The 21662-nt window shown below is 39.1% G+C and overlaps 1 protein-coding gene across 4 annotated transcripts in view; it reads left to right on the forward strand.

Annotated features, from left to right (window-relative positions):
• Positions 1 to 21662, forward strand: part of grip2 (glutamate receptor interacting protein 2) — a 555542-nt gene that overhangs the window by 242301 nt on the left and 291579 nt on the right. The window contains exon 1 of one of the 4 annotated variants that reach the window (XM_062969798.1): positions 7081 to 8788. The exons of 2 other annotated variants lie outside the window; for them this stretch is intronic. In XM_062969798.1, coding sequence (XP_062825868.1) covers positions 8641 to 8788 — 148 coding nt within the window. In that variant the 5' untranslated portion in view covers positions 7081 to 8640. Of the gene's footprint in view, positions 1 to 7080; positions 8789 to 21662 lie in introns of those variants that run through there. One more of the 4 variants, XM_062969788.1, reaches the window with a different exon arrangement.

Here is a 21662-nt window from a genome sequence, read left to right on the forward strand (position 1 = left end):
GGCTTGTGGGATAAGAACTAGCAAGGAATGGGAAGGCTGGCCAGACCTTAGTACTTGGTTGGTTAAATACTACACAGGTGAAGTGTGTGTGTGTGGGGGGGGGGGGGGGTGGAGGGGCAAAAGAGAGAGAGAGAGAACAGCTATACAAGCAGTAGGAGAGGTACAGAAAAAAAACATAGGTTGGTACAAGAGAACAGGAAATGTAGTTGCCAGCCCAATCTGCCCTTGAGAGCCTATCCAAAGTGTCATTGTCACCTTCCCCCTCTACCTCCCCCTCCTCTGTTCGCTTCCATCTCCTCCTCCTTTTTCATGCCTTTTCTCAGAGTGTATAGTTATAATCAATTTAACAATATTCAACAAGAGGAGTTCCAGCAGACTGCACGTGAGACTGTTATCCCCATCATAAAAGAGCAAAAAGAAGACCCAAACAACTATTGACCAATAGGCATCATTTTGGTTGCTTTCTGGGATTTGACTGTTCCCTGCATTAGCCTCCTCCTCTTCCACATTTTTTTTCATTCATTACTTCTATCCCCCACTGAGCTGGGTTGTATATGCACAATCCTGGCAATTAGCTTGGTATTGTATTTTAGGGGTGAACTTCTTGAAGTACACCTCCTAATCAGTTTTTGAAAATTGGCTAATAAATACTTAGCCAGTTGGAACATATTTTTTGTTGACGCATTCAAAGGGAGCATAGCAAACTGCCATGAGATTGACAAGCAATGGGGGATGATGTTATAGTATATACTTATCTATAAGTCAGCTGTATGTAAACATCAGTCAAGAAATAAAAGTGGGATATAAAGGAGGAGGAGAAGGAGTAGCCGAGGACAGGTTTTGGGTTCCATTTTCATGCGCTGTGAAAGTGGAGTCCCATTGGAAGTGCCCTTACATTATGTGATGACCTCCGTGGGACATGTGTCAGAAGCACATGGAAACGGAGCCCAGAATGCGTGGAATGAGGTCCTTAGTCTTAAAGGTGCTGCATGTTCCCATTTTCCCTCCCCTCTCCTTTTTCCTTTTTATAAAGAAAATATTTTTCTCTGGTGAAAGCAGAATTGGACCAAAAGGGTTAATCGATCATGGACCTTAGTGGAAAGAGGAAACTGGGGAGTCTGAAATATTCTTAAATATTGATTGTATGGTTTTATAGTTCAGGTTTTTTTCTGATATAGGTAAAGGCTAGTCTTTCAAGAAACTGACTTTCCTCTGGGTTTATTCACAGGAGGAGACACTTAAGAGAATGATTTCATTGTGCTAATAGAAGCACAAAAAGCAGGATTTGATTGAATTCCTGTCTTTTTTTTTGATTGAGTCATCTACAGCTATTTGCTCTGATGTTGCTTTTGGTGTCCATTCTTTTGACTGTGGATCCTTTGATCTGATGTCTACAGGGCTTTCTGTGTGATGACAGATTAAGTGGGGGTTAGGCTTCCTTTGCAGCAAGTGCTTATAGTGGTGAACTTGATTATTAACATTTGTATGCAATTTTCTTCTATCCGATTTTTATACATGGAGGTTGTTTTACTGCTAGAAGTATCTACTGTATTTAATTGTTTCTATCTTTTCATAACAAAATTGGGCTACAAATAAATGAAGTGGTACCTGTTTTAACGTAAAGGGCTGAGTTTAGCTCACAAAATGTCAGCTTGGGACTGTATTATCAAAGATTACTACCTCCCCCTCTGCTTACCTAAACAGATCAAGCACTATGTATAACATCCTTCAAATGCAGACTTAAGAAACCAGAGTGGTTTAGTGCCCCACTGACATGCAAGTCATTGGTTTGGACCAGTGGTTCTCAACCTGTGGGTCCACAGATGTTTTGGCTTTCAACCCCCAGAAATCCTAACAGCTGGTAAACTGGCTGGGATTTCTGGGAGTTGTAGGCCAAACACCTGGGGACCCACAGGTTGAGAACCACTGGTCTAGACACGAAAGCCATCCTGGGTGCATACACTATAGAATTAATGCAATTTGATACCACTTTAACTCCTATGGCTCAATACAATGGCATCATAGGAACTATAGTTTTACAAAGTCTGTAGCTTTTCTGCCAAAGCATGCTAGTGTCTCCCCAAACTACAGATCCCAAGATACCATAGCATTGAGCTATGGCAGTTAAAATGGCGATGAACTTCATTAATTCTATGGTGCAGAACCTCCCTCAGTCAACAGGTTCAAGAATATCACTCAGTTCAGAATTCTAAGGGAGGCAGAGAGAAAATCTAGCATCCTTTAAATAGAAGAAAGAATTCTACACAAATGAGGGTGCTAAATATTGCTTCCTAATATGGACTGATATTCAATACAAAAATCTCTTTAGAGGAGTGTCAATGCCCTTTTAGTAAAGTTAGAAAATCTGTTACAAGAATAGAAGGAAGTTATACAATTTTGCCTCAAGAGTAATAATTATCTCCTTGTCTTGGCAGGCAAGAGTCGACCCTCTAATCTGCTGACTCACATCATGTTTTCTTGTTAGTGCTGTTCCCTTATAATATAATCCCAAAACAATCAAGTTAAACTGAGAGCAACAGGATCTTGGAGGTGGCATGATTTGAACAATATTGTAAAGGAGGTATGGCAAAATCGTCTGCAAATTTAACACGTTAGGAGATTTTACAGAAAAAAAAACAACAATAAAATTTTGATTCTACACGCATGTAATTGTTAGCCGGACAGATTTTCTGAGCTGTTGCCTGTGTATTTGAGATCAACCGTATCTTTTCAGCAGTGTCCTCATGACATTTAAATAGTTGGACTTTCAGTACAGGCAGTCCACATGTTACAAAAAATAAAGGTTTAGTGGGTTTGTTCTTAAGTTGAATTTGTATGTAAGTCGGAATAGGTACATTTTTAAAGTTTAATTCCAGTTTTTGATAGCATAGGGAAGGGTTAACATCCCTGTGATAATTGGATTTTGAAAAGCATTGGCTTGTTATGGAAATAAGGATATATATTTATGGAGTGCTTTAGAGTGTCGCAACACTTTGCAGATGCCCATTAAAGTTCCAGCTTCCCACAAAGTTGTTGTTGTGTGCCTTCAAGTTATTTCTAACCTTTGGTGACCCTAAGGTGACCTTATCACAGAGTTTTGTTAGAGGGGTTTGCTTTTGCCTTCTTCTAAGACTGAGATAGTGTGACTTGTCCAAGGTCACTCAGTTGGTTTCTATGGCCAAGCAGCTTTCAAGTCATGGTCTCCAGAGTAGTGTCATCTTAACATATGGGCATAGGGGCCCCATGCTAATCTATGCACAGACTTGTGTTTATCACTAATTTTACAATCACCTGCATCAACATTTAAATCTCCTGCTAACTCGGTAGAAGGAGAAAAATTACGGATTGTAGCAGAAAGTTGACATGTCTACATTTGCAAGAAAAAAACCCCATTTTGATTGCTTGCAATGTTATGGAAACATAATATTGTAATGGATTCACGGAAGACAATTAACAGCTGGGGATAACAATTACTCACAGTGTGCATTTCCATTATAAGAAGCAGAGTCTCCACTGTTTGTGTCCCAAGAATTCTATTTGTGTGGTGAAGAGTCAGAGGAAGTTACTTTGCTCTTAGCTCAAGAATGGAAAACAGAATGTCGGTGGATAGCAAAAATTATTTAAAGATGGGCTTAAAGCTAACTTCAAACATGCGGAATAAATACTGAGAACTAGGAAGCCCTGGCACTTGAGCATTCTAACCAGAGGTCAGCTGTTCCCAACCATGCTGTGGATTTTGAAGAGGCACAAATAGAGAGTGAAAGGGAGGAACGTGCCAAGAAGGTGTATCAAGCAAATCCTTGTTGGGATTGCCTTTGATCTGGAAATTGGTGTCATCACTGTAAAAGATTATACAGATCCAGAATAGGTCTCTCTATAGTCACTTACAAACCCACTGCCAAGACTCTACCCTTGGAAGACAGTCATACTCAATTTGTTTTTAATATTTTATGTTATTTAAAGGTTGTTTTGTACTTTGTTTTAAAGGCATTGAATTATTGCCATATTGTGAAGCAATATATGAACCTTGAGTCCCCTCTGGGGTTGAGAAAGGTGGGGTAAAAGTACCGTAAATAAATAAATAAATACTCAGCCACAAGTGATTGCCTATGGTGATGATGGTAGGAAGTGTAAGAAAGTGAAGTGATTAAAAAAGAAACTGTAGACTTATTACATGGTACCAATAAACATAAGTTTATTTTATTGATAAACTGTAAGTGCCTGTATTGGCAGGCTCAAGTGCATTGTTTGGCCCAGGGGACTACAATGCTGTAAATATGGCCCTGATCCAATTCTTAATGACTACACTATGCTGGATTTTCCATACAAGGTAGCACAGTAATATAATTTCTACTAACTGCTGATTCCAGGTGAAATGTCAATAGGAGGTGTGATTCTTATTTCAGCATTTCCTACCCACTAGGATTCACCATATAGTGAAAATCACTTAGATTTTCAGCACTCTCCCAAAAAAAATCACATGATTCAATCATGATCATAATTTGCATATACTTGCATTTTAAATTAGGTCTGTGCAAAAAAGCGTAAGAGGGTCGTAAATCATGTTGCATTAAATCTTTACATACAACCCAATTTATGACACACACACACCCCAGTCACCCCTCCGTGGAACACAAATGAATCAAAATACCCACCTCTGAGTTTTCCTAAAGAAGTTTGTTTTCATATGCCCTTTTCTCTGTTTGTCTGCCTCCTTCTCCCTCCTTGAGTCCTTGAGTCCCAGTAGGACTGCTCTTCCCTCCTTTCTCCCACTCCCCATTGCCCCCCCCCTCCCATGGCGAGCCATTCGCCTGGGGGAGGAAGAACCCTGGTGAGGGCTGCAAGCAGGACCTGCCCTGGCTGCTCTCCTTCTGTCTTCCTCTCTCTCCCTGAAGGGTGAGGGCCTGTGGCTTTTGATGGGGCCTCCCAGGCACATGACTTCCCGCAAGGATGAGGTTGACAGAGAGTGGGAGAGAAAGAGGTGCAGGATTCAAAACCCTCATGCCAGAGGCCTCCTCCTGCTTCAGGCCTGCTCGCTTAAGGTTTGTTTGTCAGAAGGAGAAGAGCCACCCCAAGCCTCGTGGGCCTCCTCCTCCACCAGGTATAGTTTAGCTTTTGTAGGTTTTTGAAATCGCGAAAGGGGAAAAAATAACAAAAATCTCATCATTTTGTATTAGATATGACCCAGACCCCTTAGGACAGTGGTTCTCAACCTGGGGTAACCAGATGTTTTTGGCCTTCAGCTCCGAGAAATCCTAACAGCTGGTAAACTGGCTGGGATTTCTGGGAGTTATAGACCAAAAACATCTGGGGACTCCAGATTGAGAACCACTGTCTTAGGAATTGTTCATAACACTTTGGGATCAAAATGGGGGTTGCACAAACTTTGCACTCCCCTAGTCTCTACACACAAAGAAGGCAATGGCTTGTTTCATTGCAGTTCAGAGGCCCACTGGTATGAAAACCATACACATAGAAATTGGTGCCAACCTCATATTTTCTAACATTTCACAGGTAAAATGTGGGACACATGTGACCAAGCAACATCAGAATGTGGTCAAGATGGAAAACACAAAAACACATGAGCTAAGGGAAGCTGCAGCAAAGGACAAGTTTCAAACCCCTCCTTTCCTCAGTCCCCTGCCAAGTTAATATAGAATAACTACTTTTGCACTTCAGCACTTTTGCAGCAATTGAAAGACAAATGGAGAAATTGGGAGGAGGAGGAAAAAAAATTAAAAAATTGGACAACAGATGGTTAGCCAGGACTGTAGTTGCCCATTCAGAATACTTGGAGGGTATGCATCCCTTAGATATTCGGATGTAATTTAGCTGAAACTGAAAACAACTGAAGAGGCTCACCTGAAAATTTAGAAATCCAAATACCCTGCTATCCTGCTGCTCTCCAGGCTAGAAGAAGACAAAGAAGACAAAGACGAAGACGAAGAAGAAGAAGAAGAAGAAGAAGAAGAAGAAGAAGAAGAAGAAGAAGAAGAAGAAGAAGAAGAAGGGTGCAGTTGGTGATCAGGACCAGTTAGTGGCAACATCAATTGATTATGTCAGCTCTGAGTAATGAAGCCGGAAGCTGATAAAGTGACTATTACATTGGCTCGGCGTTATTAACCTCATTGCTAATTATGTAAACACAACTGTAGGAATTAACCATCAAAATAAAATGTAATTGTACTCATAAATCTTATTGATGGGGAATTTATGAAAGATTATAGGCACTACCCAAAAGATAAATCTATACATCAGTACTTGGGAAGGAGACTTTATGTGAAATTACAGAAAAAGGAATTTAGCCTCTGCAGCTGTGGTTCTAGTTCATTGCTGAGCACAAGTGATGGGGCTAGTAGTTTTCTCTTAATATAAATATGACTAAGAGCTAGATAAATGAAGTTAGGAATTGTTTGCTTTTGAAAACCAAATGTGAAGCTTTGTTGAAGACATTTTGGTGGTATATAGTAGAATCCTTATATCCACAGTAGATATGTTTCAAAATCTTCCATGGATACCCAAAATAACCCTCTATTTAGACTATATTTGGTGCAGAGGCATGCCATAGAAACATACTGAAGGGCCTAGAGAATCCCACAAACACTTTTGTGTGGGAATATTTTTAGAATGTGGGTAAGTAAAACTCAAGATGTTATATCCATGGATAAGAGGCTTGTATAGTATAAATCTATATAATAAGCAAAGGGATAGGAACATGACTAGTTTTGTGCCTAGTTGCTATTCCCGTAAACCTGATGATATGCAGCCAGTGTTTGGCCAATGAATGGGCATTTCTATGACACTTCAGGACTGAGTCACTCTGTTGTGCATCCTGAACTATTTTTTTCTCTTAAGTTACACTACCCCAAGCAGATATTGACAGGTCTTTAGCGGGGGAAGGGTGTGTTAGGGGTTCAAACCCCCCCCCCCCCGAAATTTTCAAACCACGCCAAATTTTTCTAGCTACGTCCCTGCCTATATCATCTGTTTGTTTTTTTTTTAGTTAGAGGGGATTAGCATTGTATCTTAGAGATGTAAGATGTTTTTAAATTGCTTAGATTTTATAGCTGTTTTTGTAAGCCACTCCAAGCTCTAGGGGAGTGTTTTTAAGATTTTTTTTAAAGATATTTTAAAGATGTTTTTAAATTGTTAGATTTTAGCCTTTCTTGTAAGCCGCCCCAAGCCCTAGGGGAGTGGTGGCATATAAGTTTAAATAATAAATTAAATAATAAGAGACCACCTTAGAGACAGTTGAACATCATATCAGAATAAGACAATAAGAAGAAATAAATATTCAAGAGCCTCAGTTCGGCCAGAACTGTGTCTATTTCTCAAAACTTTACCTCTCTTCATAAAGACTTTGTAGTGAGACTCAGGAAGAGAGAAATTCTAAAAAAAATTGTCAGTTAATAAATTGTTTGATTCAATGATATAGTCTCCGATCTGTTTTCTGCGCAGCCAGTTCACCTTCCAAGTAGTTAAGATAGTATGGGGACAGAACGTCGCTGTCTAATACAGTTTTTAACTTCATTACTTATTAGCATATGAAGGGGCAAGTGGGTTCAGTCCTCACTCCATAATGTTTCTCAGTCTGGTGTAGGTCATGGTGGTGCTGAGGCCAAAGCTAAGTAAACTGATGCTTGGCTCTTGTGTGAGTGTAGAAAGACGGGATGTCTCTTCCCATTAGCTTTGCCTAGATCCCTTGACCCTCTGGCTTAATACAGAAACACATCAGATCAGACTGAAAGGTGGGAGGGCTTATGAAATGTCCACACAAACATGTGTCTTCATTTCACAGGGTATAGTTTTGTGTGCACAGCTAGAACAGTGTTTTTACAGCACCCTAATTCTAATCACACTGCATTTCACTGACCTAACATTGAGTGTGTTGAATATTGCTCGGGGAATGTGTTCCCAACATTGCTGTTAATTTACTTGGCAGTTTCCCAAAACAATTGCAAATTTAGGGTGGCAGTTGTTTTAGCAGGTGATCCAGTTCTAATGAACCAATTGATGCACATGCTACAAAATGTGATAACTGTAGTAAATATTTGACGTAAGGAAAAATAATAAAAAAGATGTGTTAATGGTGGTTAAAAGGAGCTTTTTTATCCTTTCATAGATTCATATTTGTGTTGTGGTCGGCACTGGCTATTTCTAAGTCTTCCAACTGATGCTGTCTTTAGAAGAATCACTGCTCTTTCTACACCAGTGTTGACACTCTTTGCCTGGAGAGCCTTTCTGAAATCTGCCACTATGTATACAGCACTAAAAACAGAAATTGGAAACCTTGTAAAATGAGCTGCTGCCCTTCTGAGTTCTTTGCTCAGTGAGGAGCCCCGTCTGCTCACTGTTTGGAGAGCACAGCACACAGGCTCTGGCTTCCTGCCTTGTTCCTTTTCTTCCTCTCCTCATATATCCTTTGGAGAGGGAGGAAATATTTTAATCACTTTGTTATTTAATTAATTTTATTTATTTATTTGGCAACCATGCCAGTGCTGTAGTTCTTGCTCAATGACCTGGATTTTTCAAATATTGGTAATTTTATCTTTCTTTGCAAAGAAGAAGCTACACTTGATAGTGATGTAGTACTACAGAAGATTTGTAGGTCTCTCTCTCTTTATTCAATGGTGTGGGCAAATGAAGAAAGTTATCAAGTTTTTCCAGATCGTTAAAAGGTCTTCAAGAAGGAGATGTTCAGAGGAATTTGAGGTGGACGAAGATCTCGAAAGCCAGGGATCTCAAGATCACCGGACTGGCTTGTGCAATCTGAAGTTCTGTGTCAGGGGTAAGGAAAATGGATGAATGAGACTGCTGTGTGCTAGGAGCTATACATAGATAGGGGTTGTGGATGGTTTAACAGAAAGACTCCTAAGGATAGTCAGCTTTGTTTCATCCTTCTAATTGTTTATTCAGAAAATGCCTACATTCAGTTTGGAGTGGGTTGTTTGATTAGGTCTGATTTACTCTGATTTGGTTTATTTTCCATTTCTTTCTTTTTTTGGGGGGGGGGGAGGCTTTAAGTCAACAGATTCTATTCTCAATCTACATATATTCAGAATCAAATATGTACCGTCTCAAAGTTAGAATGAGCTTCAAAACTATACAGCTCAACCATTTGCCAATTTAGGAAATCTATTGCCACATCAGCTCAAACTATTCAGCCACCTGTTTGCAGCTTGAAAACATCATGGACTACACTATGTTCCATTCTTCTGTATCTCATTCTTTTTCAAACATTTCATGTTATCTAGAATTTCTTTCAAATATTTAGCCAAATACAGTGTACAGCCACTTATGCAGTAGACTGTGCCTACAAGGGCAGGAGCTCTTCACCATTGCACATATTCACTGAAGTTGCTTTGATGCTTTGAATGATTGAAGAAAATGCCATGATACTTAAAATGAAAGCTAATGCAAAACTGCTCATCCCTGCAGAGCTGAATGTAGGTTTTTAGGACACTTAAAGAAAATGGCCATAGTGGTCATTGCCAAGTATGTCTCCTACTTCCTTTCCCATTAGATGGTCACGTGTCCTTTAGGCACAAATTGTATAGAGACTCCAAAAAGGAACACAAGACAAGTAGACAACATTACTCTGTCTCCTCACTGGTTACATATTTGGAGAAAGCAGGTGAAGACACAGCACTAACAATGGAGAGGAAGCATGGGCTTGGGGAACACTGGAGACTCTGATGCTGAGTAGTGAGTCCCTTGAAGGATTGTGGGTCTATTCAGATTTCTGATTTGGACTGCTAATTACAGTTAGGAAAAGTTACTTTTTTACATCATAGATCCTCAGGTTTCCCTTACCAACATGTCCAGTAGTACAAGTAGCTAGGAGAATCTTAGATTCTGTCCTAAAAAAACTTTCCTAAACTCTATGACAGATGCAGCCCTGCATCTATTTTTAGTTTCTGTTTTGTTGCAGAATACAAGTACATCTTTAAGAACACTGGTACAGCTGTCTTCGTGAAATGCTTGTCTATGGTGGTTTGCAATGTGAATGTTTTATTTATCGTGTTAAAAGCAAACTGAGGGTAGAGTTGTATTGTATTTAGAAACACAAACCAAGTTAAAAACTTGGCATTATACTAAATGTCCTTTGACCAGTACCTGTCCACTTGGAGTGCTTTTGGTGTTGCTATAAAAAGGTCCTCCATTGTGCATGTGGCAGGGCTCAGGATGAATTGTAGTCTATGGCTTGCTCTCCTCCACACTTGCATGTCGTGGACTTCACTTTGTGGCCCCATTTCCTAAGGTTGGCTCTGCATCTCATGGTGCCAGAGTGCAGTCTGTTTAGTGCCTTCCAAGACCCCCAGTCTTCTGTGTCCCCAGGAGGGAGCCTTTCATTTGGTATCAGCCATGGCTTGAGGCTCCGGGTTTTAGCTTGCCACTTTTGGACTCTCACTTGCTGAGGTGTTCCTGCGAGTATCTCTATAGATCTTAAATAACTATTTCTTGATTTAAGGCATTGGTGTGCTGGCTGATATCCAAACAGGGGATGGGCCAGAGATGTCACTGCCTTGGTCCTTTCATTATTGGCTGCTACTTCCCAGTGGATGTCAGGTGATGCAATACCAGCTAAGCAGTATAATTTCTCCAGGGGTATGGGGTGTAGGCATCCTGTGATAATGTGGCATGTCTCATTTAGAGCCACATCCACTGTTTTAATGTGGTGAGATGTGTTCCACACTGGGCATACATATTCAAATGTGAATGTTGTAATTATTTAATTACATGGAGACACACTGATAGCACATCAAATCCTATCTGATCTGGGAAACTAAGCAGGGTCAGCTTTGGTTAGTAGTTGCATGGGAGATCTCTAATAAATACCAGGTGCTGTAGGTTATTTCAAGCAAAGAAAATAGCAAAACCACTTCTGAGAATTTCTTGCTTAAGAAAACCTTATGAAATTCATGGGACCATCATAAGTTGATTTGAAATCACATACACTCAAAAATACATAGTAATGTAAGCACTGATGTTTCATTCCGATTGAACCTTTCCATACTAATGCTTGTGGACTTAATGATAATATATTGATTTTATTCTTGAATATCCCCATGTGAGCTCCTCACACAGAAGTAAATCATAAAGTCTTTAAAAAGCAGACATTCCTACATACCTCACTGTTAATCTTGCAGCAGGGCAGTGGGAAGATGACCAGCAGGTGATGCACCACATATGGGGAGACTACTTGGTTTAAGTTTCTTAACAAGTAAACTTTCCTAAACTCCCATGAAAGTAAATATGCATCAAATGATGTATTGAATAAATTTTAAAAGATAAAATGGATGTACACAAGTATTTACTTACTGTTTACAGACAGACAGACAGACAGACAGAGAAGCAAAAGTCAGTTTGTAAATTTCTATTGAGTTTGACTCCACCCGAAATTGTTTCTGACTCTGTTTCCAATTCCACTATCCCGCTTGCCCTGGTGACCTGCATGGTAGAAAGAGTGACCTTTCTTTGTGGGACATTTCCTGCATCAGCCATCATACTATTAGGTTAACAGTTTTCCCAAGATACAATTAATGATAAGCCACGATGCATATAAATCAAATAGCTTTCTTTCTTCAAGGTTTAAATCTGTATCTTAATTCTGGAGCTCCACAACAAGATAGGTTGTTGTGTGTTTTCCAGGCTGTATGGCCATGTTCCAGAAGTTTCAACAAGATGTTGAAATCTGCATTTGTCAGCAATATTAAGCAAATGTTCTGCCTCATATGACCATGCATCTTCTGGCTCTGGGTGTTGGGGATTTTGGACTGAACTTCATGCTACACTGCTGTGCAAACGGGGTACATTTATTTCCTGAAATAGGCTGGAGTTTTGATGGAGCAGAGCAGAAAATATCTGGTACTGTATAAAGTTTTAGTCAAAAAATGTATCCTGCAAAACTTAGGTCAATTATCCATAGGTCAATATATGTACTGTATCTTATGTCTTATCAAAAAAGGAATCATCCTCTTCTCTGAGTAGAGTGGCAAAAGGTGAGGTCTTAGAGAACCTAAAAGAAACATCAACTCCTTCAACTCACTCTGCTATGTTGCCACTTCTGATCTTTTTGAACACCTAGAAGGAAAAATGGCAGTGGTTCATTACTTCCTCTCAAAGAGGTCAATGCTTCATTTAGATTATCCCCAGACAGAATAAGCCCTCATCTTTCATCACTCTACTCAAGAAGGGGATGGTTCTTTTTTGATAAGAATTATCATACTTTAACTTTTATCAAAAAAGGAACCATCTCTGAATAGAGTGGCAAAAGGCAGGAGTTTAGTCGCTCCTAGGAACGTAAAAGAAGAATCACCCCCACCCCCACCCCTGTCACAGTGGTGCCACTTGGATGGGAACATGGTGATGGCCCTGGAGCACCAGTGGCACTTTCCCCTCTCTACAGAATGACTCTTGACTTATAAATGAGTATATATGGTACATTTTGTAAACCCATGTGAACGATGATTAAAGCAACTTGTTTTCCCTTGTTAAAGCTTGAACATCATTAATATTATAGCTCTGGCCTAACTTGAATATACATTCAATTTATAATTATCTTTTGTTCCGCTTGATCTGTTGTGTCAACTATGTTTATGAGTGAGGGATTTCAGAACAAAAGCTGTTCCTGCCTCTGCTCTTGAAAAGTCGTTTAGTGCTCACATGATTGATGAAAAGTCAATGTGCACATTACTATCTTCAAGTTTGTTGATTTTCCATAGCGATTGCCAAGGTGTTCTGGAGAAAGAGGTATCTGTTATAGTCCCCAAATAGGCATCTGAAAAATTAGGTTTTGTCACAGTTGTCATGGAGTAAACTATATTCAAGACTGTTAATTGACTTGTGAGAACTGTGCAGATGAGGCAGTGGAGTAGTTCTCACAGTGGGAAAAGAGAAAATCAGTTTGAACAATGTTAATCTCCTTGAAGTAGTTGAAAGTAGGAAGACAAAACTAAAATAAGAGCAGGGAGTTTGCTATCCAGTGATATAGCTATGTGATTCTTTCCTACTTCCCTTGATATTTCTGAAAGATGGACCCATACCATAATCTAATGCAGTAGATCTGTAGGATTGGTAGCCAATGTTTCATTTATCCATATCCAATGACATATGTCCTCTTTAGGCATTTTCTAGATACTTCAGCATGACTGGAGTCTGAAGTCATTCATTCCAATAGGATTCATTATGATCTGGGGTTTTGCACATCAACACAAAATCTGGAAATGTATCTACTATTCTACACAGCTGAATAAAATCCAGATTACAGTATCTACTTTGAACTGGATTATATGGCACTGTAGACTCAGATAACCCAGTTCAAATCAGATAATGTTAATTATATGCCTTGAAATTCCGGAATATATGGCAGTGTAGAAGGGCCCGCAAATAACTCAGATATCCTACTGATGTCAATTAAACTCTCTTCTATGTAAGTGTATATTGCTATGCAGCCTCAACACAGTGCCTTTTTGCTTACATGCATTTCAGGGCCAGATCTCATACATTCCCTCAACAGTTAACAGTAGTGTGTGCACCTCTGTCTCTCCTTGATTTAAGGAAGGTAGTTCACTCATTGCAGCAGGAATTAAAAGGATATTGAATGGCTTTAAAATTCTGATGCAATTTTTAATTGTGCTAAAGCTTGTCTTCACTGCCATGTTTTTATTGAGTCTGTGGCTGTCCTTCCAATTGCCCTTAAAATTAACTTTGCTGAGAAGTTGAGATGTCATCAACAATGGGCCTTCTTTCTTTGCAGTAATTGAGGATATATCACTGTCCAACTTTCTTTCATATGAAGAGCTAATAAAGCTTGTGAACGGGACTGACCACAGCCTTTCCTTATTTTGTTCAGCAAGGATATCTGAGGCTCAGAAAAGATGCAGCAGTAGACACAATAAAGAGGAAATTGCAGCTGCTCCTGATATGTAGGTCATTGCTCTTTTCAACATTCACATTTAATGACATGTTTTTGTGTTGCATTGTATACAGGGCTTATTTTAACTTCTTTCCTTCTTTTATAAAGCAGGGCCTGTCTTTTTTTCAGATCTTCCCCATCTCCTCTTTATCTGCCTAATTAACTCTGGCAGTATTTGTGGCCCTGACGTTTTATCATACTCAGACGCAGGCAAAACACACACATACTGATGCACATTGTTGCACAGTATCCATTTTGACGCTGGACAATATGGTTGGCCTCATTTTAAAGAAAAATAACTCAGACAGATAGATGAGAAAACATTTGATATGGTTGGGGATTCAACTAGCAATGCAGGACTTGAACTGGATTCCTGACAGATCAGATCAAACAGCTTCCTCATTCCCTCTACTAGCTGGGTTGTTGTCCAGGAAAATAATCTACAGACTTAGGTTGAACATCCATCCTCAACCCATAATCCTCTTGGCCTGGAAGTTCAAGTGAGTCTATGGGACTATCCTGTCGTCAGAGGTGGGTACACAGTCATAGTGGGTTTGACAGCTGCAGATTAGATTATTCACAGATTTGACTAATATATTTTCTCTGGGAATCTAAGTACTCCAGCATATTTCTTCTGGAAATTGCACTGGTTGCCTTAGAGATTCCCATGGAAAATATCTCCCTATGCATTTGTAGATCCTGCAACACAATTCAATTACTAGCTTCCATTGGAAGTTCCACTGGAAATTGACCATAGCTGTGCCGGAGAACCTTGCTCTAGCTGTAGCGTTTATTCTAGGATTTTTGTTATGAAAAATACTAAATAGTCCCTGCATGCAGTCTTGAGCTCTATATATTTTAAATGAGCTGGTTTACATAGGATATAACTGCAAGCACACAAAGCAGAGGTTAGTTTTGCCTTCTAGTAGTTAAAATAAATACAAGCCTATCAGGAATATCTGTAGTTTTCTTCAGTACAGATAGAGATGACAACCATGCATAATTTGTAGTTGTAATTGTATTATTTCATATAACAATCCTGCCCTAGAGTTTTCTTTTTTTAAATATCATTTTTCTTGACAATATTTATTCAGATGAGGTCTGCTCTTGCCACTTTGGAAGCTGTGAGGGTCTGCCTTTCTTACGGCCAACCAGTGGGATTCCAAGACTGAGCTATGATTTAGACCCTGGTCCCTGGAGCCTTAGTTTAACACTACGACCACTAGTCAACTTTGGTTCCCTAGCTGCTTTAATTAATACAGAAAGGAACATCCTTGTCTGGCAACAATGCTTCAGAGTGACCCAGGGTCAGTTATGCATTTGGGAAAAGATTGGATTGTGCAAAAAGGTCATATCAGTTAATTAAATTGATCAAAATGCTGAGTCAGCATCAATTCAGAATTTTATTATTTATTGTGATCCTTTTTCTTGTGAGAAATAGCTTGCAGGAATAAAGGAAAAACAAAAAGGACCACACACATTTGTAAAAGGATATCCACCAATTACTTAGCTTGCCACCTAACTCAAGAAATCTGTTGACTTTTCGTTCAATAGTTAAATAATTGATGACATTTGTATAGTTTTGCACAAAGGCAAGAACAGCAGCTCTGGAACATAAACTGTGTTTTTTGTGTGTTTTAGGTGATGCATACTTGTTTCATCATGACATGTGGCATTCCCAGATCTCTTAGAAAGGATCTTTTTTGTGATGCTTGTCATCTACAAGTTTTATTAATAATTTTATGAAATACTTTAAACTATATAATATTATTTTAGTCAAATATTTATAACTATGTATTTGTCTGATTTATCAATTAAGCAATAGGATAGCACTACCAAAAAGGAGAAGATGTTTCCCAATGAATGGTGCTTTACTAGCAAAAGAACAACAAAACATTTCCCTGCCACTACACTTACAATCCAATTAAGACATGATACAAAAAGAGAAGGATAGGCAATATGGGAGGAAATTGAGTCCAGTAGATATTCCAAGTTCAGGGCAATGGCAGTTGGGATGTAGGGAGGACCTTTAATCTGCTTCCGGGTCTAGACATGATGAGCCTGTGACTGCCTCTTCATTTCTCCCTCAATGTTTAGGACATTGGCTGTTAAGATGTAGGAAGGACCTTTCATCTGTTTCTATGCCTGCGCAATCAATTAATTGGCATCAAGTTTACACATGTAACTGTTGGCTAGTGTAAATTTGGAAATATTTATTGTAATGTATGTAAACAATATTGGAAAAAGGTGTGACAAGTGACTCATACACCTGCTGCGCATGGTGCCCAGGTGCTCATTGCTGATTGGTGAGTTCAAAGATCCCGATTTCCCTTCTTTTGTAGTTATTAAACCAGGTTTGGATGATTTCAAACAGAAGGTATTTTCAGCTAGAAGATGGCCATGCTCTGATACGCCTTCCAAGAGGGGACTGCCCTCTGAAGTAATTCAATAACCCAGCCATATACATTATGGACAGAACTCAGAGTTTATGAATGAGTGATTGACCATTGCAAGCATTCAGAAAATACAGCTTCTGGAAAACTGAATTATACTACAGATGTAGATTTATTCACATTTCAGTCCATGCCTAACATATCCATGGCACATTTGTGCACAGTGATTTAAGGATGCCCACAGGCAAGAGCATGATTCTCTCTAGTACGACTTTTCAAATCATGCTTCGTGTAGTGAGGGAGAACTCTGGAGAGGTCGCACAAATGTCTGCTTTTAAAAAAAGGTTAATGAAAGAGTTATTTCATGTTCTCTACTGTCACTAAGATTATGGAAATGACAAAGAAAAATGCTGCAAAGGCAACAAATGAAGTAACTGGAAGAAAAGTGGCACATCCATGCTTTTGCATTCCTGGGAAAGAATTATTGTAGTCAACTAATTCTGGAGGAGAAATGGTAAATCAATGCAAAAAATGTATTTTGCAGCCTGGAGCCTGGTGGTGTGTAAAGATAAGACACTATTTCCCCATTGTTTGCATAATGTGTGCCTTTTCTGCAACTGTCAGGCAGATAGCTTGCAAGCATGCACACACACACACACACACACACATATATATATATATATATATATATATATATATATATATATATATATATATATATAATGCTTTCAGTAGATTAGCATGGCATCTACATAAATGTCAGTTTGCTTTCCTATAGTTTCTACTAGAGCAATGCACAAGAAAATCTCAGAGTAATTTTTTTGGTATGATTTTTAAGTAGTAGTTCACAAGGGGAAAAAAAAGAAGGTATTATGTATTGAGGACAAAAAGATACTATTCATATAACCAAACAAACAAGTTGCACTAAACATGTGAATGGAATGGAGAGTGGAAATCATGACAAGCACATCCTCCAAACAATGGTTCTTCAAGCATTTTAAAATGTGTCACAACTTACCAGTAGAACATGAGTCTTCTATATATAAGATACCACTTTCAATTTCAGTTCCAAGAAGGAATAGGACAAGCTTTTGTCTGAAATCACAGGGAGTCAGTCATACAACAACATAGATTGTGTTATCCATAGTTTGTTGAGTAAGCCACAACAAGAAATACATGTTTTCTGGCTTCTTTCTTTCCTGCACATTTGGCCAGTTCCTATTTTCAGATGAGTATATGGAGAAACAGGCTACAAACATGTACTAGGGGAAGATTTTTAGAACATCACAGCCAAAACATTAAACCCTCTAGGCATTTTGGTGGATATTTCCACCATGTTTGGAGGAGTCAAATACATTTTTAAAATGTATTTCATTTTTTTTTCCTATTTGAGCCTTCCAAAACTATAAGATCCACAAGGAAACTTCCTTTCAATCCCACCAATATCAGAGGCACACTGGTGAGGTCAGCAGAGAGGGCCTTCTCTACAACTCTCAGGCTGTGGAGCTCCCCCCCCCCCCCCCCCCGCTGCTATCACGTAATCACTTATATTTAATTGAGCTTCTGGTTTTTAATATGATGTGGCTGACTGATCTTTTACTGGAAAGTGTTACGTTTCCACAGCTCTACTGGTATGTAAAACAAACACCCAGCTTGTGTCAAACAGTTTAAAGCAGCACTTACTGCCTGACTGTTTTCATAGTCCCAATGTAAAATGTAAAGATAGCACTCAGCCACAGAATATAAAAGAAAACTGATAGCAAATACTGATGCACATTCTAGAAACCACCATAGTCAAAAAGGTCCATTCCAATAGTCAAACGCGGAGAGTTCAATGATTAAAGTCCAAGGATCAAAAGTCTATACTGTAGTCAATAGCCAGGCCAGAGATTCAAGGTTCCAGAGTTCCAAGAGTTCAGCAGACAGATCAGGTTACCGAAAATCCACAAACCTGGGGGAAAAAGCAGCACCACCCACAGCTAAAGTAGAACAAATACTTTTCACCCAAAGATCATTCTCCAGGCTAGCTCCTTATATCCAGTAAAATCCAGCTGCAACCTATCTCTTGCATGCCTCCACCCTTAATTGCTTTCATCTGTAACTCTTACTTACAGATTACTCAGCCCTTTAGAAGTAAGAATTACATTAACCCCTTCCATCACCATCTGCTAGACCTGACACCACCAACCACCATCAACTGCGGAACATGACACATGACAGAAAGCAAGTCATTTTAGTTTTACACATATATATGCATATACACACACGGTTTTAGATTTCATTTTAACTAGTGATTTTAAATAGAAATTTGATTAATTGTGCTTTAATTTTTGTACTGAAAACGAGTATTTCGTAGTAGTTAGCCATCCAAGTACTAACCAGTACTGACTTTGCTTTGTTTCTAAAGGCAGACCGTATTGGCTGCCTTTAGGGTACAGCTGTGTGTAATTGAATTTGTACACAACAACTGCAAGAGTCAGCGTGGTTGTAGTGATTGGAGCATTGAACTATGACTGTGATGACCAGGATTTGAATCCCTGTTCAGCTGTGGACACCCACTCCCACAGCTCCAGAAACAGGTAGAGGGAAACTCTATTTGAATAAATCTGGTTAAGAAAACCCCATGATAAGCTTACTATAAGAAAAAAAGGATTTGAAGTTCCTCAACAATAAGAATGACAATAGAAATCTTGCCAGATGTTGAGCACCACCTATTGATAGAAAAGAGACTTCAGCGTTGCAGAGAGACTGTTATCTGTAGTTAATTTCTTCGCAATCTGTTTTGTTAAATAAACATTCTATGTGTTTAATTACTCCTGAGTCTTGCCTTGGGAGATTCAAGATGTTCTGACCTATATCTTATGTAAGCCTCAACACATCTGGTGCAACAATGATACCTGGCAGCTGTCATGTACTTGAACAGATTGAGGAAAACTGGGAAGGAAGAAGGTGATGTGGAGCAGAGTGACCATCATGCTGGTTCCAGAAGTATAGGCTTTGACATTCCCAGTTGTGTTACCACCACAGAAGAAAAGGTGACTCTGGAGTAATGTTCAACTAACAAGCTGATCAACATTTTCCGCCTGGAGGCAACTGTCCAATATTACATTTTTAAAAGTCCTGTCTAATGAACCAATAAATGAATATCGGAAGGAATTATAACCAGCTCAAGGAATTTCTCATGAAGGTGCAGGACCAAATACAAACCGACATACCCCAGAAACCTCAACTAGGCATATTCTGTCTATCACCCAAAATATATAAATGGGGCAATTCTGGATAAGCCATTGTCTTTAGCATTGGAATATTCACAGCTGGTGTAACTGAGTATATCTTTAAATCATATGCCACCAGCACTCCAAGCTATGTGAAGGGTTGCTGTTGACTATAGTCCATCCACAACCCTCCAGGAAACATCATCTTAGCCACTATGGATAAGGAACCACTATACAAAGTACAAGCTGTTGGGGAAATCATTCTAGATGGGACCATAGCTGGCCTAGGCACCAAAGTTTGCAACTTTGTTCTCGCACACAACTATTTTGGTGATAACATATACTTTCAAGTTAAATGTACTGCATAATACCACAATAGAAAACACGTCATTGAGAAACCTCTGCTCTGAGGAACACTGATATCTTCACAGTTTCCCTTAGTACTTAGTATCTGTTTTCATTTCGTATTGACTTCTTCATTTGTTCTTCTAATAATTCCAAAGCCTCTGAGAACTTTCAAAGAATGTGATATATTTTTCGTCTTGCATTTCACATCTTATTTGTTTAATGGCATTCTTACCCCCTCATGTCCCTTTCAGATATACTGGACTATAACTCCCATCACTCTGAGAAAAATGTAGTGTGTGGATGTTGAAAGTTGTAATCTGACACATTGGAAAATGCCAGGGTAGGAAAGGCTGCCAGGTTTGCCAGAGTTGGTGTTTTTTCTTATTTTGTTTCTCTGACTGAATTGAGCTGTGTATTGTCTTTGAGTGTTAATTGAATGTACACTTGGCTGATGAATTCTCAAGGAAAGTGCTGGAGAGCGTTTTCAGTATTCAGAATATTTGGTTGGATAGGATGTGAAGAAAAGGAATGAGTAGCAGCAAGAGATGGCAAAAGCATTTGAATAATCCCAGATTATGTTGTTGGGGTTTGTAATTTTAATAACAACATAATTTATTAACCTTTGGACAAAAGGATGTCAGGAAGTTGTAGTGATCTGTTAGAGCAGTTCTCCAGCTGCTGCTGATTGTGGCTGAAAATCTTTGACAAGGTATACAAGAACAAAAAGAAAATAACTAACCTCAGAGCCTTAGCATGATTTATAAATGACACCTAAGGGTTGAATGCTCTGGCTATTTTGGCCCCATGTCAGATGACTATATAATCCAGTTTCTGAATGCAGATTATCTGCTTTAAACTGGATTATATGAGTCTACACTGCCATATAATCCAGTTTAAAGCAGATTATCTGCATTCAGAAACTGGATTATATGGCTGTGTAGATGGGGTCTTCGTCTACTAAAATATGATATTTGATGGACATTTGACTTAATGTGGAGGAAGTATGTAAGCCAAAAAAAATCTGCCCCAGTCCTGCTCCAAGGCAATGTTAGGGTGCAATTTGATCATTCACGAGAGACCTATCGACTGATTCTTATTGACAGAAAATGGCAAATTAAATACAGACAGTTCCTGTGGCTATTTCCTTTTTCATTCTCCTCCCACTGGCAGTTTTTTCTCAGTAATGCTGTTGACACATAAGACTGAAAAAAGATACTATATGAAAGGTAGCAAGTCAAATGGGCAACTTCTGAATAATTCTTCCTTCTCTCATTTCTCAGTAGAATTTATATTTACTTGCTGGTCTTCCACTTCACCCCCGCCCCGCAATGTTTTCATGTTTTGACAGGTGAAATTTAATGCTTTGCCTTGGTTCTTTCCTCTGTTTATATCACATTTGTCTTTTTGTGTTGTGGTTGATCACAGGAAAGCTGATAGCTTTGCTTCAAGCTATAAATCAAGACTTCGGGAAAGGATGATTTCCTTTGTCCGGTGCTAGCTCCCCATTTACAATCATGTGTATCATTCTGTAAACAACCATTCATAAGTCACCAGCTGTACTACCTTTACATTACAGCATTCATCTTAATTGGTTGTCCTTTCCATCCTGAATGGTCAGAATGTTCCAGAATTGTTCTTGTTCCACTCCAAAACATGGTCTGGGAATGGCAGCCCTTCTCATATGGCCTCTTAATCACCACTATCATCCTACTCTTGTTCCTCACTTTTATCCTTATCCATGCACTAACACCAGTCATCCTATGCCCACATGATTGTGTATCAATGCCT

Source organism: Anolis carolinensis, chromosome 2 (genome assembly GCF_035594765.1).
Source record: "Anolis carolinensis isolate JA03-04 chromosome 2, rAnoCar3.1.pri, whole genome shotgun sequence".
In the NCBI taxonomy this organism is placed as follows: Eukaryota; Metazoa; Chordata; class Lepidosauria; order Squamata; family Dactyloidae; genus Anolis; species Anolis carolinensis.